Here is a 20,951-nt window from a genome sequence, read left to right as displayed (position 1 = left end):
ATTGTCATCAGATTTCTTTGATTGCAAGGATTCATTGAGGCTCACTTCCTCCATTCATTTAGTTACCTCGACATTTACAGCGCAAGGACTGCAAGACTGTATGATTAGCAATGCTGCTATTTATTCTGCTGGGTGTACGAGCATGAATTCCTCATGCATTTGCTACATGAGATGTGTTTGGATTCATTCTAAATATTGGTCCAAATCCAATATTCAAATTGCTTCACATTTAAATAGGATAAGTTATTCCATTTAATTTCCCCCCGTTACAAAGCTGTCTTTCACCCATTTACATTCTTAGAATATGCATTTGACATCATCTGACGTTGCACAGAAAAGAGATTCACAGAGAACAAGTTAATTTTTCACTTTTTTAATTCAAAAGAATGACAGTTTCACAATAAATAACCATGCTTGTACGGCTCGAGTAGGTTTGTTTCTGTCTCGTTTTGTAAAGGAGCTTAAAGTGACTAAAGCCAGAGCCTATGACCTGCATTTCTCCTTTGACAGAAGTTTTTGTCCTTTTATTCACTTCGTGCAATATCGAACAAGGTGATCACTACAGGAAGACAGTCTTTTTGTTTTTGTTTCGTTTTTGTTTTTCATACAAAATATAAATCCAGCCATCGATGGTGCATTCTAGAGATGAACAGTACTTTATCCCCCCCAAAAAAACTTGGCTGTATGTACATGAGAAAGGTGTATGAAAGTGGGGGCATTATGAAAACCGATGGTATGTGGGAACGCTAGCAAATAGAGGGAGGTCAAGTAACAAAGGGAGAAAATAAACCTTTTAACAATTCACCCCTGCAAGAACAGAACACTAGGTTAAAAAAAAAAAAACAGGTTCACAAAGCATTGTGTGGCAGTACTCGCTCTTGGCCCGTTTGCGTTGAAGCATCTTTGTAGAATAGAAAACTCTAGCTGTTCGATTCATGCTCGCAACATCAGTTTGAAACGTATGAAATAATATCTGCAGCCTGCGAGTGGAAATCTGAATACAAATGCGGTATGATCAAAAAAACGCACCCCACCTCACACTGAGAGACTCTTTTAAACCTCTACACCAGGGATCAGCAACTCCGGTCCTGGAGGGCCACTGTCCTGCAGAGTTTAGCTCCAACCCTAATTAAACACACCTGAACAAGGCAATCAGTGTTTTCAGGATTACTAGATAGATACAGGCAGGTGAGTTTTTATCAGGGCTGAAGCTAAACTCTGCAGGACAGTGGCCCTCCAGGACCGGAGTTGCTGATCCCTGCTCTACACCAACTAGTTCTGTGCCTTAACAGTTTTTGATGAGCCTCACCATCTTGATTGTTCCACAAAGAAAAAGCCAATCATTATTAGAGGAGAAACTCGTCTTCACTTTCTCATCTCTGCGTGTACAAACTTTTTATACTTAAATGCAAGTTTTATACAATACATTCTTCAAAAAAAAAAAAAAAAGCTCGAGGCAACTCAAGGTATATCTGTCTATGATCAAGTGGAACCCCTACAGCTGCCTTGAAAAGAAGTAGAGAAAGGATTTGTGGCCACCAATACCACACATCGACCCCTTTGTCAAAAAGAGGGAAAGTGAGAAGGGGCATCTTCCTTTGATTTAAAAAACATGAACACTTCACCCAGTACATTTGAAACCATGTCTGCACACACAACGTAACACCATGTCATCTGGCCATTTCAACTACTAAACAGACCGATTAGTGCAAAGGAAAGCCAAAAGAAACATTAAAAGAATCAAATGAGCAAATAAAACACACATTTGTTCATCGTAAGAGCGTCAAATAGAAGGGGTCTAATTAATCTCAAAATTTGTGTTTTTATATACTTAATATCCCAAACCAATTTTATAGTGTACAGATAGAAGAAGAAAAAAACATTCCTGCTATTTTGCCTTTTAAATGTACACAACCTTAAATATACTAATTTACATGTTCTAACATTGTTTCACAGATGCACGTGTTTCCTTAGTGTGAAATGACGGTGATACAGGCTTGTCTTTGTTGGGTTTCTTTAAAAGGGAAGTGACGTCCTGAATTTAAGAGGGAAAATGATTGTAGCAAGGTGAAAATGACGGGAGGAAAAAGACAAGACACGGGACGTGAACATTTGCTAGAGATAGAAGATGACTAATTGTCTTGCAGTCTAACTGCTCATCTTACCCAAACATTCACTCTGAACACAAACCAAGATGGCTGATGCACGCGTGTATGGTCGGGTGGGAGTGAACGGGTCATGAAGCAGGAGGGGTTTGAGGGAAACATGGCCTGATGAAAAGAACTGGATGATCAGTTGCTTAGTAGCAGTTCTGTCGCTGTCTCCACATCCCATGATTTTGATGACAAGGCTACTATTACTGCATTCTGTTTGGGAGAGAAAGACAGAATGTTACACTCCATTTCTAAGCAACGGCAAATTTGTTCAATTAACTCTTTTAGCTGATGCTGACGGTTCACTTATTTGACTGAAACTACAGCCAGACTGACTTAATCAGAACACCGTAAAGAGCTATTTCACAACTCAACTGAACTTACGAATGCCAAATCTCATTCTTTCCAATAGTGGCGACAAACATCACAGGGAAAAAATGTATTTTAAACTATATTAAAGTAGAAAACACATATATAGAGCTGTCAAGTGATTAAAACAATCGCACATAATCTTTTTTTATTGTAATAATTTCACATTTAATCTCTAAATTAATGTAGAAACAACAAAGACAGAAGCCTATATTTTAAATTTCATCTTTTTAAGAAAGAAGGCCAGTACCGATACCAATACTGTTACTGATGTCTGAAATGTATTTTTCTCAATTTTAGCCATTATAACCATTCAGCATTACAGTATAATTAAAAACTATCAATTTTAGCATTTATTAGGCTTTCAAAAATTACAACAACTTTAATTTAAGTGAACTTAAAACAATTTTCACATAAACCTATTGTAATCCATGCCACATTTACCTGTGCCCTTTAATATATCAGGGCTCATTTTTTTCTATTGGCCCAGTCAGATTTTTACTGGCCCTGTCAAAATGCACAAAAGGTTATTGTTTTCGTAGTTTTTTTTCCCCATGTAACCTTGTAAACAGTGCTTTAAGATTTTCAGGTAGGTCTAACAGGTAGGATATACAGAAATTGAATAAAGTTATCATACACTTCATAGTCTTCACTGCATAAATTATAAATTAAATAGATTAATCCTTATTAAAGACACAAAAGTTATTCAGTCAAGAGCAGTGAGTGATTTTATCTTTTTCTTTTGTTCTTTGACTATCGCACATTGTGTTTATGCACAGACACATTTCAGTAGGTTCACGTTTTTTCCACACATTCAGGATAATGTTTTGATTTGTCGTGTATGTCGCCGTGTTTAGCAATTATGACTGGATCCGTGTACTGTAGTAGGTATTTGCAGTCAGGTCAATTTGCCTTGAAAAAAGGGTGCGATTAAAAAATGCAATCTATTGACATCCCTAATTAATATATATATTATGTGAAATAGTTCAAACTGAACATTAGAATGGAAAAGAAAGGTGATTTAAGTGACTTTTTCTAAATTTGTAATAATAATTTCGCAATATTACCGCTTTTAGTGTATTTTTGATTAAATAAATGCAGCCTTGGGGAGCATGAGAGACTTCTTTCAAAAACATAAAAAAGTTGTTTTCAAACTTTTGAGAGGTACTGTAAAACGCTATTTTAAAATTGTAATAGAAATCTTACCAACCCCAAACTTTTTAATGGTAGTGTATGTCAACATGTGAGAAAACATTTACCTAAAAATTTTCATTCATTTTCATTGTGTAATACATGAGTAATCTGTATATTTTACAGACACTGTAGTCTAGGCGGTTGCCAACTTTTGTGACATGAAGTGTCATTTTTATTTTATTTAAATTTATTATAGGTTTAGTTGTTTACTAGTTTGAAGTTAAGGCAGGTTTTGATAACTCAAGAATGCATCATTAACCAACGTAATTTTGTCTTTGTCTGCCAGCCACTGTGGTGGGCGACCTGTAAAACATCTCAGATCCTTGGACAAAAAAGATGCACAATTATTAAACTGCTTTACAATCAAACCAAAGCATGTGTGGTACTGTCACTTGTTGCGTTTCAGGAGTCTCGCACTGCAGTAAACAGTGTAAATGTCTATTACTTTATCAAATGAAAATTCACCCTATTTTCGTGTTATCTTACTTGTAATCCATGCATGTTTTTTAAATTAGTTTTGACAATAATTTTTTATTAAATGTCATAACTTGATCTTCCGGTGAAAAGACAGACTTCTCTCAGGTGATGCATGCCGAACCTCTCCAAACATTTAGTCCGCTTAAACCGTCTTTTTCTTAGAATCGACTGTAAGCTTGCTTTCAGATCTGCCACAATTCAATTAAAAACCGATGGACAGAACAAAGTCCTCATCCTTCTTTTTTATTATTATTTACATTTATGCCCTTAGCAGATACGATCCAAAGCGACTTACAAGAGAGGAACAAAGCAATATGTCAGGGAGACAAAAATATTGGTAATATACAATGCCAGGTTTATTTGACAACTACATTTAATACAAGTTGGGTTTTTTTTTTTTTGCCTGTGGAAGACGTGTGTCTTCACCTGCTTGTTTTTCAATAATAATAATAATAATAATAATAATAATAATAATAATAATAATAATAAAGTTATGAATTCTTGTTTAGGAGTTGTTTTTTAAGAGGACTTCTGATGATGAAATCTGAGAGCTTTTTGTCCCTCCGTTGACAGCTATGCTACTACCACTTTGATGCTTCAAAAAGTTCATAAAGAGATCGTAAAACTAATCTATATGAATTAAGAGACACGATATGACGAACAGATCATTTAGGCTGTGGCAACATCTTCAAGACGTTTGAAGAAACCTTCCTACAAAGCTACAAAAACTATGCGCAAGTGTACCTAGATGATAAATAAAATCAATTTATGACATTATTTTTGAAAGAATTCTTACTTTACAGCATTTTTACACAAGTGCCTAATCTGTTGATCACTAAAAGGGTATGTCATTGGTACACTTTCTTATATAAGGCAATTCTTGGTCTGCTGTGTTCATATCATACAGAAAAGCAATGTGCGACACTTTTTGCGTTCTCAGGACTTTGTTATGCTCTCTGTGCCAAAGACTCGTACGGAAATGGGAAAGAAGGCATTTCTGTATTCTGCACCTTCAGCATGGAATACGTTACAAAAGGACTTGAAACTCACTGAATTAAAGCTACAATATGCAAGAATTTTTTGCCACGAGAGGGCGCTACATTCCAAACAACAACAACGGCGTAGCTTGATGACGATGTGAAGAAGCGTGGAATGATGGGAACGGTCGTTTTAAACTCCACCGTGGATGTAAATCAGTCAGACGGGAATCGAAAAATCATGTTCATGGATGAGGCTAAGTTCTATTTTTATAATGACATGCTTTTTGTGGCGAGGGGGGCGTGGTTCAGCGCGGTCTGTAATGGGAGAGAGAAGAGACGAGCGTGGGACGCAAGTAGGTCAAGTGCAAATGACGAACACCTGTCTTATTGCTGTGATCCGCGTGGAGAGACCGCTTATAAGCCGCGCTGGAACGAGAGAGACTGAAGAGAAAATTGGACGCTGAGAAAGAAAACCGGTGGATCCGAGCTCTCATTTTTGAACTGTTTTGTGCCGTCGCGGTTGCCACGGTGAATGCGCGTTGTGCACGACTTTTGTTTGTTTTGCTTTATTTTAATAAAGTCCCAGTCACGCCGACCCCTGTCTTCTTCCTTCCTGACTCTTAAACCTCATCACACTTTTATTTCATTAAAATTAATTAACCGCAAGAAAAGTAAGGTTTAATACTACTAGGGATGGGCATAATTAATCGACGATCGATAATCGATCGTTAAGAATTTCGTCGATCACGTTTATTTGTTATCGATTAATCTAATGCAGGTTGCGTTGCGTAGTGTGAGTCTTGAAGCAATGGAATTGATTTTAGCGCGGAGGTACCTGTGCATCCCGGCAACGTCAGTCCCCTCAGAGCGGGTGTTTTCAGCGGCTGACTGGCTGTCACCAGGTTGCGGTCGCGTCTGATCCCAGATCATGTCAACATGCTTATCTTTCTCAACAGAAATCAGTGGACTGGTGCAGAAGTTCTATGAGAACTTCATGCGTTTTCTCAGATCGGATAGCTATCTGATTTATCAAAACGATTCCATTTACACCCGGTCATATAAATGTGTTTTTGCAAAACGGATATAAATCCGATCTTGAATTCCCGCGCTACATATTTAAATTGTTGCACGTCCGAAAGCAACTGATATGAGCTGCATTTTATTGATCATCAGCGAAAATTTCTAAATCAAAGACTGCAACAATATTGCGGCAACAGCCCTGGTAAGATCATTTCGGTTCTTTACTTTTAATGAAGATGATTGTGTTTTGATGAATGACTTTCACTTTGATTTGCGATAGTTTGCACGTTGGCTTGAATAGATGCTCATCTGTGGTGATGCGTGTTCCAGTAACGCCGTCATATCTGGCTATAACATGACATATAGCCTAGGCCTATAAAACGCTCTCACATGTTTATTTCTTAGCATTTTTGGGATAAGTCAAATTTACATAATAGTTTCAACAACCAGATGCATTTACTCTTGTCCAGTTTTGTCTGGAATCTCCTCCTGAAGTGGTTTGAGCGATCGGGTTTAAATCCGCCTCGAATGCGTTTCGGAGGGCATTTACATTTGGTCTTTTCACGATCGGATAGTTATCCGATCACAGAAAACGGATGAAGTGGCCATGGGTCTCTGTTTAAGAACGCCGGCTCGCTGTTCCGCTGTTTTAGAGCACCGCAGGGCATCTTCAAGTATAACGTTACCGAACGTGCAGTTTCAATGCCACAAGTTGATCTTCTTGTAATAAAGATCTCATCGAGGACAAACAAACTGTATTTTTGTATTTTCATTGCATTTTTAATTTATAAAAAGTTGAAGAAATAATGAATTTCAATATAAAAATATTAATGATTAATCGATAGTCGATCGTTAATTCTCCCGAAGATCGACTAAGAAAATTTAATCGAATGCCCATCCCTAAATACTACATTGGTTATGTTACTGTATGTCGAATTCATTGTTGTGATAACGCGGCGCAGTTTTACGTGTTCTAAACAATTGTTGTAAAAGTACATTCAAACATACCCACATCATTTGCCAAAATACTGATTAATCTTTATGTATAACACATGCTAATACTATATTTATTTACATGGCCATAAACACCAGACGTGATAAACAATGTCAATGAACTAAACACAAATCTAAAGCAATAATACTTCCCTTACATAAACATAACTATTACAGAATGCTACATTTGGAAAATATAAATTTAAGCATGCTTTGTCGACAGAACCAGCTGCAATCGGTAAAGAATAAATGTGTTCCATAACGACTGCACGAAACAAGCTAACGTTTGTTGCTTGATAGACGCTACAACTACAACTTCCGCATTTGTCCAGGACTCCACGCAGTACGAGCGGAAACCGAGGGTAACGCGGATGTGACGCAATTGACTGGCGACTCCCAGCTCCCCCCTGCTCTAACGCCCCGTTTTCTTGGTTAAAATCACAATTTTCTCACGATTTAAAAATAGTTGGAAACATTTGGGATATTGTAAGTAATCAACTTAAAATATATAACACTGGCCTTGAGATTATGGGGTATTTTAATGCAAAATTCTTGCATATTGTACCTTTAATCTCGCTAAACGCATTTAAATCCAAAATGAAAGACGTAGAGGCAGATGCCTTAATATGTAAATGTTTTTAGATTGTAAAAATGATATTTAAATGATGAATTTAAAATGATTTTATGAAGTGTTAGTTCTAGTTTTCTGTGTTATTTGTCTGTACCTATGTGTTTGTATTATTTTTTTATATGCTGCTGCCTGTCTTGGCCAGGTCACCCTTGCAAAAGAGGTTTTTAATCTCAATGGGATTCTCCTGGTTAAATAAAGGTTTAAAAAAAAAAAAATAATGAAGATGAACGAAAGTCTTATGGGTTTGGAACGGCATGAGGATGAGTAATTAATGACAGAATTTTTGGGTGAACTATTCCTTTAAGGACCGTAATAGGACAAGCTTGAAAACTCAGTGACAGTGTTCATATCCGATTTCTATCAAGTAATGTGCTGAAAGCTAAAGGCAACACGTGCCAATAGTGCCACGCGTCCCTAAGGTTGCCAACCCCTGCTGTAGTCTGTGCATCTCTGAATTTAACCACACTAGAAGCTGTCTATTTTCAGTACTTACTTTGTCAAACCCCATTGCACAAAGTTTGTCTATTTTGCGTGTGTACTCCGGACTGGACACGGGAGCACCAGCGTAAACGTGAGACCAGAGACGAGCAGTTTGTTTGAACATTTCTGGATTCTGCTTATACTGCAAAAAACCACAACAATGATGTACTTGAAAGGTTTGCAATGCTTTGTTCTTGCACATTCTCAGTCAGACAGACACACTGAAAGCTGCATATTTTACACACATATGTACCTGATTGGCCACCACAGCGTCTTGAGGATCATCTGGCTCTGCTGCAGCTAACAGAGCCTGTAGTGACAGCAGGACTGTTCGCAAAGTCATAGCAGCAGCCCTGTACACAGGGAGTGAAGACAGAATAAGTAGTATGAGTTGAAGAATGAGTACAGAATCTTTTAAAAAAAGGAACAGGAACAGGAAAGGGTGCAGTGTCAAAAGCATTAGGTGATGCAGGATATGCTAGATAACAATAAACAAGACATATCATACTCAATTAATAAGCACTCACCATTGGTCTTTTAAAATGTCCAAACATATCGCCCCCGTAACTGAACTTATATTGGGATGCCATATTTTAGTAATAAACCGCACCTGAAAAAGAGGAGAAAAAAAAAGAATCATGTTTTAACTTAAACATCCATTGCTCTCTCAATTAAAGTAAACAATAAATCATAATCGATCACATCTTTATTAGTGCACGTTCCGGCTCTTCTTGTGCACGATTCACCAGTGCACAGTGCTAGAATTGAGGGGGAATTGGGGAGACCCCCCATAAGTTAAATTAAAAATAGAAAAATTAAACTCTTGTATTGGAACTAAAAAATTTAAGTTGAATTATTACACTGATATAACATGACTTTAATAATTTATGATTACAAAAGTGTATACACTACAGTCCCATTTAGAATATACTAGCAGGTATTTTTATATAATGTCAGACTCAGTAGTAGTAATTCTTGCATGAATAGGTTTAGCTGCCACAGATAGTTAATCTATGGACGCTTGTTTCCGCCACAGAATAAAACATTTTAAAAGATAATTGCGACTTTTTATCTCACAATTGCGAGTTTACATCTCGCAATTCTGACTTTATTTCTCAGAATTGCGTGTTATAAAGTCAGAATTGCGAGATATAAAGTCAGAATTACAAGATATAAAGTCAGAATTATGAGATATAAAGTTGCAATTGCGTCTTTTAAAGTCAGAATTCTGACTTTTTTTCTCACAATTGCGACTTTATATCACACAATTCTGACTTTATAGCACGCAATTGCGACTTTATTTCACGCAATTTAACACATAATTGCGAGTTTATATCTCGCAATTCTGACATCTTTTCTCAGAATTGTGAGATATAACGTCCAATTCTAAGGGGGGGAAAAGACCGACTTTTTTTTCTTTTTTTACCTCAGAATAGTTTATATCTCACAATTCTGACTTTATAACATGCAATTGCGACTTTATTTCACGCAATTCTGACTTTATATCTCGCAATTCTGACTTTATAACACGCAATTGCGACTTTATTTCACGCAATTCTGACTTTATATCTCGCAATTCTGAGAAATAAAATCAGAATTGCGAGATGTAAACTCGCAATTGTGAGATAAAAAGTCGCAATTAATCTTTTAAGATGTTTTATTCTGCGGAAACAAGCTTCATATATTAATCAAGTCAAGTGTTAGTCAATTTAAGTCTGGAAGACTGGTTAAATCTATAGACTTGTCTTTGAATTTTTGCAACTAGTGTTGACTCCTCGAGACTGTAAAGGCCTGTTCACACCAAGGATGATTACTATAACGATAGTTAAGAAATAGTTGCAGAAATCATTCGAAATATATAAAAAAAACCAGCAGAGTCCACATCACAACAATAATGATAACGGCACAAAGAAACAATGTCATTCTAATCACTTTCAAAACTATTTTTCCAGCTAATGAAAAATAAAAACCATGACAGTCCATAAGAATCCATCCAGCTTTAAGAGCTTGACCTTTCAAGTGGCAGACGAAATAAAAATCGGTAAATTAGTTTATTCCCTAGAAACTTAATAATACTCATCACTCTGTAACTTTCAAATGGTGCAGAAGATGATAACAAATAAGTACGTTTTTGAATTTTTTAATATTTAATATTAAGTGAACATGGTTGTGTGTCTTTAAACACCTGCCTGCATCATGGTATGCAAGACCCACTATTAACTATCCAATATATTCCTGACTGGTAAAATCAAGTCCCAACCTACATGCTTTCCTTAGTTTCCTATTGAAAATCCTGTTTCACATAGAATTACACTAGATTATGTTTTACCTTAAATATTTACCACAATAACTAATAATCATAACAACATCAAATATGAAAAAGAGATTACCTTAGGTGGATTAAAAGGATATGTCTCAGGAATCTTGATTTCTAGCTGATATCGGCCCCCTGTGGGGAAAAATAGCTTGTAAGTTACTATCTTATCCACAACATTAATGTAATTACATCATGGCAGCAACAAAGAAGACTGAAAAAAATAGTCACACTACCTTCATATGGTGTGTCTGGTGGTCCTGCTATTTCCCCCTTTAACTCTGTGAAGTTTTCATCCACCAGATCTACTTTTATTTGATTTTTACTTGTCTTTTATAAAGCAAAACAAGAAAGGAAACCGATAAAAAAAGTTATGTAACTGTGATCAGGAAAAATTCAGAATCAAACATCTAGCTAGTAAGACAAGGTAGTTCTCTTTAATTCTATTGCTCAGAACAAAGAAGTGACCAGTATATAGTCGTGAAGCTGTCTCAAAACATAATGAGCTGCCTAGGTAGACAGCATGATAGGAGCCTATGATTCCCAAAAAAAGCTGTCTAGGTAGGCAGCTCAAAATGTTTAGAAACAGCCATGGTACTGCACTACTGAAAACTACTCAAACAGCCTAGCAGCTAACTGACACTTATCAAACATGTCTTGACACGACAAGTAAAAGAATAAAAAAAGTATTTTGAAAGATAAAACATACATTAATGGGCGATAAACACGAGTGCTTATATTATTATAGCACACTAAACAAGTGTTAGTGAAGCTAGCAGGCTAACTATGTCAACTAGCATGTAAGCTCCATAGCTAAAGCTCAGCGTGTGCCATCACAAATCTAGCCGTTCTTTGAAGCGTCTATAAAGTATTTTCAAATTTCGGACTAGGCTTTCCTCTTAAAACATCAAGGGAAGTACGTTTATTTTCATGTATGACTTCCGTATCTAAAGGCCATCATATAACAGCTCATGCTAACATTAGCTTAGCATGCTAAGCTAGCTCATTGGCTTCTGAATGTTTATCCCCAAAAGTCATTTTGTTTGGTCTCAAAGGGTAAGAAAATAGAGTAAAGTAAGGTTTTGCAAACCTCTTCGCTCTTCAGCACTTCTTTAAACTCTCGCTTGATCCTCTGCACAGCGATATTTGCCATGGCTGATTGATTCCCCTCTCTCTCACTCTTTCTCTTTCTCTTCCGCTGTTTTTGAACCCCCAGTCCGCAAAGACTGATAGAGCTTCACTTTCACACCTCTCTCTCTCTCTCGCTCACTCTCTCTCTCTCTCTCTCCTAAACAGTACGCTGAAGTCCAGTACAAACACTGGCAAACACAATGAGAGCCTGGAAAACTCAAACGCTGCACTAGAACACTGCGTTTGTTCTCTTTGTTGAATCAGGTGGAGATAGTATGCGTAGAGAAGCAGGGCTCTTGACAGATCCAGAAAGCTTTCAGATCTAGTATCAGTCCCCTATGGAGTGCTGCTGCTGCTGTCACATGATATCGTGGATGCATCTGTTTCACTCCCACGTGATACAAGCAAAACACATCTGTCCATCCTCACCCCTGCAATGTTTTTGCTAACAATTTATATTTTTTAATTACCAAATCAATAGTAAATCATTTAGGCCTCAATTGTATAATGGAAAATGAACATAAATTACGTGATTTGAATGTAACCTACAAAATGATCAGTCAGTTATGAAAATGAACATAAATTAAGATATTTTAATGTAACATACACAATTATCTATTAAACATTACCATTCAAAAGTTTTGGGTCAGTAAGATTTTTTGGGGCTGAACTATGATCCGTCAAATGTGACAGAAAAGACATTTAAATTATAATGTCACCAAAGATTTCTGCTTCAAATAAATACTGTTCTTTTAAACTTTCTATTCGTCAAATAATCATGAAAATCAGTTTCCATAAAAATATGAAGAATCACAACTCTTTTCAACATTATTAATAAGAAATGTGTCTTGAGCACCAAATCAGATGATCATGTGACACTGACTTTTTTTTTTTTTTTGACTTCTTTCAAAACATTAAAAAAAAACACAAACTTGAGATCACAAGAGATCACAGCAATAGCAAATCACAATGATCCAATCAATTCCAGATGGATGAAATCAAGTCACACCCCTCATTTTTCTTGTTCAATAAGCCATTTCACTTGGATACACATAGAGAAGAAAGACAACTTCTGTTTCATGCCGACAGGGGGACAGGCTTCTCTAAATAACAGTCCCCCAAAAGTGATCTCTGGTTATGAAAAACTGTCAGAAAATAAGTATTGTTTTGGTGCAAAGCACACTAAGTGGTTGCATGTCATGTAGCATCATGTGTATTTAGTTTTTAATAAGAAAACATCATGCCAACATCATGAGACATGTCAATTGTTAGTCTGAAGTTTTGGGGTGAAGTTGAAGTATAGATCGCAGAGGTAAAAAGTGCAAAACGCCTTATTCACCCTACAAAATTACTCATCTTTTTAAGAAGTTTTCACCATTACATGATTTCTTAACTCCACTTGATGAGCTTTAAGTTACAAAGATATCAGGTTAACTGATTGGCATGTCAGTTTACTTGGCATGTTAGATACTTAGCGATTTAACACCACATTATGATCCCATAGAAATTCATTTTTTGCAATCAGCCATTTTCTATATTTTTTTTCCAGCAGTATTCAGTTGGTCATGTGACCTTAACATGATGGCTTCCATTAGGCAACCCGCTGCAAGTAAAATAAATCCTAAAAGTATTATTTTACCTAAAATGCACTGTTTAAATATTTCACGTAATGTCATCACTAATAATGCAATCACTGATCATGTTATTTCTGAAAGTTCTCTGAATGTACAAAACGTACATTTTTAAAAATGATTTGGTATGCGAATGTTAAGGGAACATGTTTCAGAAACAAATGTGCCATGCATGACCGATATATAGATCCATAGACCATATAACTTTGAACGAATGTTCTATTAACATTACTGGAAGAATGTTTGTTCAACCTTGCCAGAATGTTGGGAGGTTCTGAGAATGTTCCCTGTTAACTGGGATTGTGTCTAACACAATTCTGGAATTTCAGCAAAGCAGAATTATGAGTATTTCTATGCTGGTGTCACTGTTGCCTTAACTGTGCATGGGGGAATGTTACCACAAATGCAGTAATTATTCACATTAATGTTTACAGGTAATTGTACTCGTGATATCAGTAATATAGCCTAGTCTACATCATTGTTATGGGTTTTCACTGTAATACAACACAAACATGTCACAAATATTGATTTAAAATTGATTATTTATTATATTATTATATTTATTTATATATATATATATATATATATATATATATATATATATATATATTTTTTTTTTTTTTTTTAAAGCTGCAGCAAATTCTGTAGGCATATAAATGAGGAAAGAAAGTTGAACGAAATCATACTGGGACTGATTATGCTACTGAGATGAATGGAGTCTTTATTTTTGTTACTTTGTTTTTAATTTTTTTTTTTTTCAAAATTACTCTTCGTTTCTTTATGTGGACAACTTTTAATGCAGCTGTGGCTAATCTATTTCCCTAGATTATAAGAGCCCCACACACACACACACACACACACACACGCGCGCGCGACTGTCAGTGATGTGCACTGCAATTATGCATTTCATTATTTACACCCCGCCGACAGAATGCCGATAACCAATGAATAGGTGATGCGCTCTGCGAACGGTGAGAAAAGCAACGGCCTTTCAGTGTTTACCAAAATCTGCGACGTTTCACGTCATGTAGCGACGTGGCTCCCATCTGTTAGTTCCACCCATAGACTGTAAAAAAAGATTCCTCCACACGAATGTACGAATCCTACTATAGTAAAGGCTTCTCTCATTAATATTAATCAGTAGGTGTTACGTTCGCCCAGTCGACCTTGCTTGCTGATTTGCTGAAATAATGTAGACGTTAAAGCGACGAAGAATTACCTCATGAATAATAATTAAGCTACGCAATTGGGAGCCCTAGGAAGGATGCAAAACAAACCGTCAGCGCAAGCTCATTACAATTCATGAACCAAGCCTTCGCCATAGTAACATTCCTAATTTTGCTTCCCTGATCCTTATCAAAACACAGACGGAACATCAGCCGGAGCTGCGGCCCATTGCCAAACAGCAGTGTACACAAGGGAGCAGTCGCACTGGATTCGGCCTGTCGACCGGAGACTCTCGGGGGTCAATATTCACATATCGGTCCTCCTGGTTTTAAAGCGAATGTTTTTGAATCTCTTCGCGTGAGTTGTCGAAGTCATTGGTAAGACATCTGTTTACCCAAATCTTGTGTTTTCCATTTGGGTTAACTTTTTATTTAATTTGGTCTTATTATTGTTTTTTTTTTTATGCTGTCTGCAGATTCAATTAATTACGATGCTTTAATGAATAATTATAATTCATCCTCCTCGAAGACCATATCGAAATAATGTAGCCTACGTCAAGCAGCTTTAAGCTAGAATATTTTGGTTATTTCATGATGTGAAATGTGTTTTTATTCTTTGTTTATATTACTTCAACGATATACATCTTGTGTTTATGAGCGGTTTATATATTTTTTGTTTCGATAGACAGTTTATTCAAGTCAGCCGGTTGAGTGTGAAGTTATCGAAGAGGAAGCAACAAAACAGAACAAAGTTTTGAAAAAACGTAACGTTAATGTTAGCTGAAAAAAAAAAAAAAAAACAAGAAATGTGCATCAAACGTCTTTTTGTCGTGCTATTTTGTGAAAAGTACAGTAAATTATCCCAGCGTCGTCCTTCCCTGAAACCTGACTTTATTTGTTAACAGTTTCGTATATTCGTAGGCTACTCCCACTTATTAAAACGCACCAAACAAGCGTCGAGTTTTGAGAGAGTTTATGGTATTAAGCTAGGACTTGACTGCCCTGACAACTAAATACAGGAATGTACATTTTTACTATAGTACTCCATTGTAGCTTAATTTAAAAACTTAATTTAATGGGAGCGCGCACACATTTTCATAATTGACAAGCGCCCATCACAGTATCTCACTTAAACATATTAATACAGCGAGCCTATGCCATGTATGGATCCAGGATACTATGCATCCTGATAAAGTTCCCTTGGCCTTTGGAATTAAAATAGCCCCACATCATCAAATAGCCTTCACCATACCTAGAGATCGGCATGGAGTACTTTCCATAAGATCATCTCTCAATGCAAATCAAACTAGCTATTAGGCTAACTGAAATAAAACCATGCCAATCTCTAGGTATGGTGAAGGCTATGTGATGATGTGGGGCTATTTTAATTCCAAAGGCCAAGGGAACTTTATCAGGATGCATAGTATCCTGGATCCATGAAGTAACTGGCCTTTAAAAATAAAAATGTGCCTGCCTCTATGGGAATTTAACATAGGGGTGTCCAAACTTATGCACCCTGTATTTTAAGGAAAAACATTTATTTATTTACGATACATTATTCATTCACAAAGAAAATTGGTGTCCTTAAAGGTTGGATTTTTCCTCATTTTTTAAATTAAGGCATTAAGTTCAATTTCCAAAAGATGATTTTTTTATTCCTCTTTTTAGTCAACTTTAGCATGGGTGTCTAAACTTATGCATAGCACTTTATATATTAGTGCTGTCAATCGATTACATTTTTCTGTGATTAACTGCGATTAAAACACTTACGTTTTTAATATATTTTATAATGTAATAATTTCACATTTAATCTCCAAATTAATGTAGAAAAAAATAAAAAAAAGACAGTATATTTTAAATATTTATTTAATGGCATCTTTTCATGAATGAAGGCCAGAATAACTAATACTAATACTGCTAATGATGTCTCTATAAAAATGTATATTGTTTTTCAATTTTAAACATTAATTATAGCCATTCAACAATACAGTGTAATTAACAGCTATTAACAGCTCTTTTTTTACATTTATTAGGGTTCAAAAAATACAACAACTTTTAAAATAAGTGAATTTAAAACAATCATATAAATGTCATATTTACCTGTGCCCTTACTGTCTAACAGGTAGGACTTAGGCTATACATAAATTAAATAAAGTTATCAAAGAGTCTGCACTGCATAAATTATACATTTATTGAATGGTTTAAAAGCATTTGCATGAATAAAAGATCATATAATGTAACGCTAGCCAAAGAATTACAGAAAAATGGATGCTGCTTTAATTGTAAAAAAAAAAATTACGCGTTAAACTGGAAAAAATGAATTGCATGCGTTAACGTTGAAAGCACTAATATATATATATATATATTCAGTTAGTCTAGAGATCATTAACTGCAGGCCAAAAATAGACTTTTGAGTATTTAAAGTAGCTAGTTTACCACAGATTTGTATTTATTTGAATTTCAAATGAGTCCTATAGACCTTCCCACGTGAAACCTTTCTAATTCATCACACCCATGTAGATTTGAGCTAAATGTCTCTGTGTGTGTTTAAAATAATTATTAGTGTCTGGAATGTGTGTGAATTGTGTCTTATTCAGGAGAGGATGGCAGAAGGAGGTTATGACCCCTGTGAGTGCATTTGCTCTCATGAACATGCCATGAGGAGACTTATCAACCTGGTGAGTTCACCATCAAATTGTAATAATAGCAAAACAATTTGTGCTTCATTTGTGTGCCTTCTCTGGATCTGCTATTAGAAATGAATCAGATTAATTCTATTGAAACTTATTGATACATTGATCTGTAGGATCTGAAAGAAAAGTGAAGAATTAAGATGGACCCTGTCCTCATATTGGATTTCTGTTCTTTTCTTGGTACAAAAAGATTTTGGTCAACAGTTTGAAATAATTATGTTTTTTTTTTTTTTTTTTTTTTTTTTTTTTTTAATGGGTTTGAAAGAAGTCTATTATGGTCATCTGGGCTACATTTATTTGATGAAAATTCCAGTAAAATTCCAGAAACATTTATTATCAATTCTGAAAACAGTTTGTGCTGCCTAATATTTTTGTGGAAATTGTGATACACTATCATACAAAAGTTTGGAGTAAGATTTAAAGAAAGAAAAGAAAAGAAATTAATACTTTTATTCAGAATATTTATTTTATTCTTTTATTCAAGGACACATTAAATTGATCAAAAGTGGCCGTAAAGACATTTACAAAAGATATTTTCTATAAGATATAAGAACTTTCTATTCATCAAAGAATTCTGAAAGGAAATATATCACAATTTCCTCAAAAACATTAAGCAGCCAATAAAAAACATTATTAGTAAATGAGCACCAATAATAATTAATAATTAGCACCAAATCAGCATATTAGAATTATTTCTGAAGGATCACGTGACACTGAACTGAAGACTAGAGTAATGATGCTGAAAATTCAGCTTTGCCATTTTAGGAATAAATTACATTTTTAAATATATTAAAATAGAAAACAGTTATTTTAAATTGTCATCATATTTTACAATATTTTTTTTTATCAAACAAATGTAGCCTTTGTGAGCATAAGAGATTTCTTTCAAAAACTAGTGTCAGGAATTTTTATTATATAGAGAAAGAGTTGTAAGTGAATGAATTTAACAGTTGCTAATGAAGCTATGATACTAATTAATTATTGCAAAAACGGTGTAGAAAGGCATTTAGATGCAATGTCATTTGGATGTGTGCCAATCTGACAGGGCCTCCATGTTCCAGACGGGTTAGTAGATTTCGAGAGCTGTAGTAGCCAATGCAATAACAGAAGGAACTTCATATACAGGACCAACTTCATCTAGGCAATTTCTAAAAAAAAATCTTTAAGATACATTTAGAAAAAAATCATAGAAAAGACCTATATTTTTTAAAAGGATGCTAGGTGTTATAATAATTTTGCTGTTGTGGTCTGAATGAATGACCAATAGAGGGCGCTAGTGATTCTTTGGTTCAGGCAAAATAACACTTGATTCAACTGTTTGTAGAGGGAACGTTTGAATAGTTTTTGCCCTATTAAAAACAACAGATATCAATGCTTTTTGCGGTATAAAAACAGAAATACAAATATGAAAAAATGTAATATCAATATATGTATATGTCATATGCAGGGAACTGCTATTTTGCAGAGGGATACACACGTACGTTGATTGTTTTAGACAAGTTAAATTCAATTTTAATTAATGTTTTATGAATTAATGTAATGTAGAAGCATCCGTTTTGTCCTAAAACTGCTTCAAGGGAAAATCCCAATGTTGTCATTTCATCCATATAGTATGTTTTTGTGGTTTTGTTTAGCCTGTTTGATAAAAGATTGTCTTTGTGATTCCTTTCCAAGCTGAGACAGTCCCAGTCCTACTGTACAGACACAGAGTGCCTTCAGGAGAGTAAGTCCGTCCGTCTCTAAAAAATAGGCAAATAACACATAGCATACATGCTGTGTGTTATTGTTTTAAATTGAGTTTTGTATGTACGCAGTACCAGGCCCCAGCTCCTCAGTAGAAGGGGACATCACTCTGCCCATGATTATTATTGGATGGCTAGTTCTAGCTCTCGTGATCTTTCTGTTCCGCCCAGCCAGCTTGAGGGGCTCTTCAACCAGCGGCAAACCCTCCACTCCCCATGGCGTAAGTCATGCCAGACAAACTCCCTCAAATCATTAATGAATGAGCATTATAATGATTAAACTGTGTCAGTTATCACTTATAAGTAAGCCGTAATCAAACTCAATGACCTCCACATGATAACGGTAATCAGAAAGTGTCGCAAATATACATCCTTTATACAGCTTTTAACCATCAGTAAATCATCTCATTTGCATTATGGGCTGCTTTAACTTTGAATCACTTGATTAATATTGTAATTCTTATTGTCATTGGATGGATTTTTTTTCTTCTTATTTAGAATCATGGCAGAGAGCCACCAGCACCCCCAGTGGACTAACCCTGCACAAAAGATTAGATCTTTTAATCCAGCTTCCACCTGATCAGCTACTGTGACCAGTATAACTTGTTAGTTTCCTTAATCATTTGTCAGTATTCCTGATTCCAAATTCTTTAGTCCAATATTGAGAGGGTGATCTACACAGACTCTTGGATAACCAGGTGTTTCTACAATGCGAGTTGCGTTTCAAAAGAGGGAGCTAGAAAAGAAAGTTGTTCAAGTGGTGAATTGTTAGAGTCTGATGATTTTCAGGTTTATGTATCTCAGTCTTCAATTTCTTACTTCTTCTGTTTTTATTATAAAGCCTTATTAGGTATTTAGCAAGTTGTTAAAATAACATATACGCTTATGTAATGACACTTAACCTAGATCAGACTGTATATAAATTGCAATCTAGAGGTTACCTAGTTATCGTGTGTCATCAAGAGATTTGGGTTATTTTCAAGGAGACTGAGGCGGAGGGAATAATATTTCTTGTCCTTTGGTAGCTTATACATTCCAAAGCTATGATGACTTCACAGACATGATGCCATTGGCTTATTGGGTCATTCTGAATACAGATGTACTTGAAATGATTCACACATTTGAGGTTGACAAAGACTACTTAAATTTCAAAAATTTGTGCAAGAGGAAATAATTAAATGGGAGTATTCCAGTATTTACTTGGCACTGTAGTCATGGCTGTGTGAATGTTTGGGTGTTCGGGAATGGTCTGAGATCTGATCCAAAGCAGACATCTCCACCCTGAAGACTATGACAGTCTATGTATCCTTCATGTATAAAAACCGTTAGTGCAACTGCTAGTATAGACTGTTAAATGCCAATCTGAACAGAGTTTTGTTGCGTTTGCTCTGGAATCATTATGTTGCTATACTTTCTAGAATAGTTAGGCAAATTGTATGGGGAATCTGCCAAATTTCAGTGATGAAAATCTAAAAACAAGATTTATATGTTCAAAATAAGATTTAAATGGGTTACTTTGGTAATATTTGTGAAGAGCATAAGCTTAAAGGCAAATCTACCAACTAGCACTTTGGTTTTGGCACCTTTACGTTTGTGTACACTAGGCGAAGCTCCAGAAAAACACCAAAGATACAATGTTAATCTGCTCGATTTCAAGTGTGATTGAACTTCCTGGGAAACTTCCCTGTCTGTTCAGGTCTGTGAAAAAATGAAAATGTTAGAATGTCTTAATGGCACAAAAGTCAATTTGATTAATTGGACAGACTAATGATTTCTGGAAGGTTCAGTTAAGGTGGTGGTGTGGATTTCAGGGCATGTAAAATGAATTCTGTCTATGTACACTGTTCTAATGAAACTGATCTATGCACTTTTGGGTACTTAAAAATAAATATAAACAATAGCATCACTTTTTGTTTTGCCTTTCTTTTGTCTAATGTATGTATGGGGGACGTTTTATTGGTTGTAATGTGTGTCTTT

At 35.5% G+C, this 20,951-nt stretch overlaps 2 protein-coding genes across 9 annotated transcripts; one reads left to right on the top strand and one right to left on the bottom strand.

Annotated features, from left to right (window-relative positions):
• Positions 1-80: 80 nt before the first annotated feature.
• ube2kb (ubiquitin-conjugating enzyme E2Kb) lies at positions 81-12,169 on the bottom strand. 8 transcript variants are annotated; one of them, XR_014029864.1, is made up of 8 exons: positions 11,702-12,169; positions 10,848-10,941; positions 10,688-10,746; positions 8,825-8,907; positions 8,551-8,650; positions 8,311-8,439; positions 1,270-2,366; positions 81-1,080 (listed from the first exon to the last, which is right to left on the bottom strand). XR_014029864.1 is itself a non-coding variant. In XM_081361271.1 (7 exons), exons 1-7 carry the CDS (start codon positions 11,762-11,764, stop codon positions 1,054-1,056), a joined length of 510 nt encoding a protein of 169 aa, XP_081217397.1. In that variant the 5' UTR covers positions 11,765-12,169; the 3' UTR covers positions 81-1,053. The 8 variants fall into 8 exon arrangements, 2 of the variants coding, with proteins under 2 accessions (XP_081217397.1, XP_081217396.1); XR_014029865.1 differs by having other exon boundaries at positions 360-1,088; positions 1,244-2,366; positions 11,702-12,112; XR_014029866.1 differs by having other exon boundaries at positions 376-1,099; positions 11,702-12,112.
• Positions 12,170-14,585: 2,416 nt separating this feature from the next.
• smim14 (small integral membrane protein 14) lies at positions 14,586-20,877 on the top strand. The gene is made up of 5 exons (XM_081359996.1): positions 14,586-14,917; positions 17,137-17,217; positions 18,907-18,955; positions 19,047-19,195; positions 19,473-20,877. Exons 2-5 carry the CDS (start codon positions 17,143-17,145, stop codon positions 19,509-19,511), a joined length of 312 nt encoding a protein of 103 aa, XP_081216122.1. The 5' UTR covers positions 14,586-14,917; positions 17,137-17,142; the 3' UTR covers positions 19,512-20,877.
• Positions 20,878-20,951: the final 74 nt, after the last annotated feature.

The sequence above is a fragment of the Scardinius erythrophthalmus genome, assembly GCF_964197995.2.
Source record: "Scardinius erythrophthalmus genome assembly, chromosome: 3".
NCBI lineage: Eukaryota > Metazoa > Chordata > Actinopteri > Cypriniformes > Leuciscidae > Scardinius > Scardinius erythrophthalmus.
This window is presented reverse-complemented; position numbering and strand designations above follow the sequence as displayed.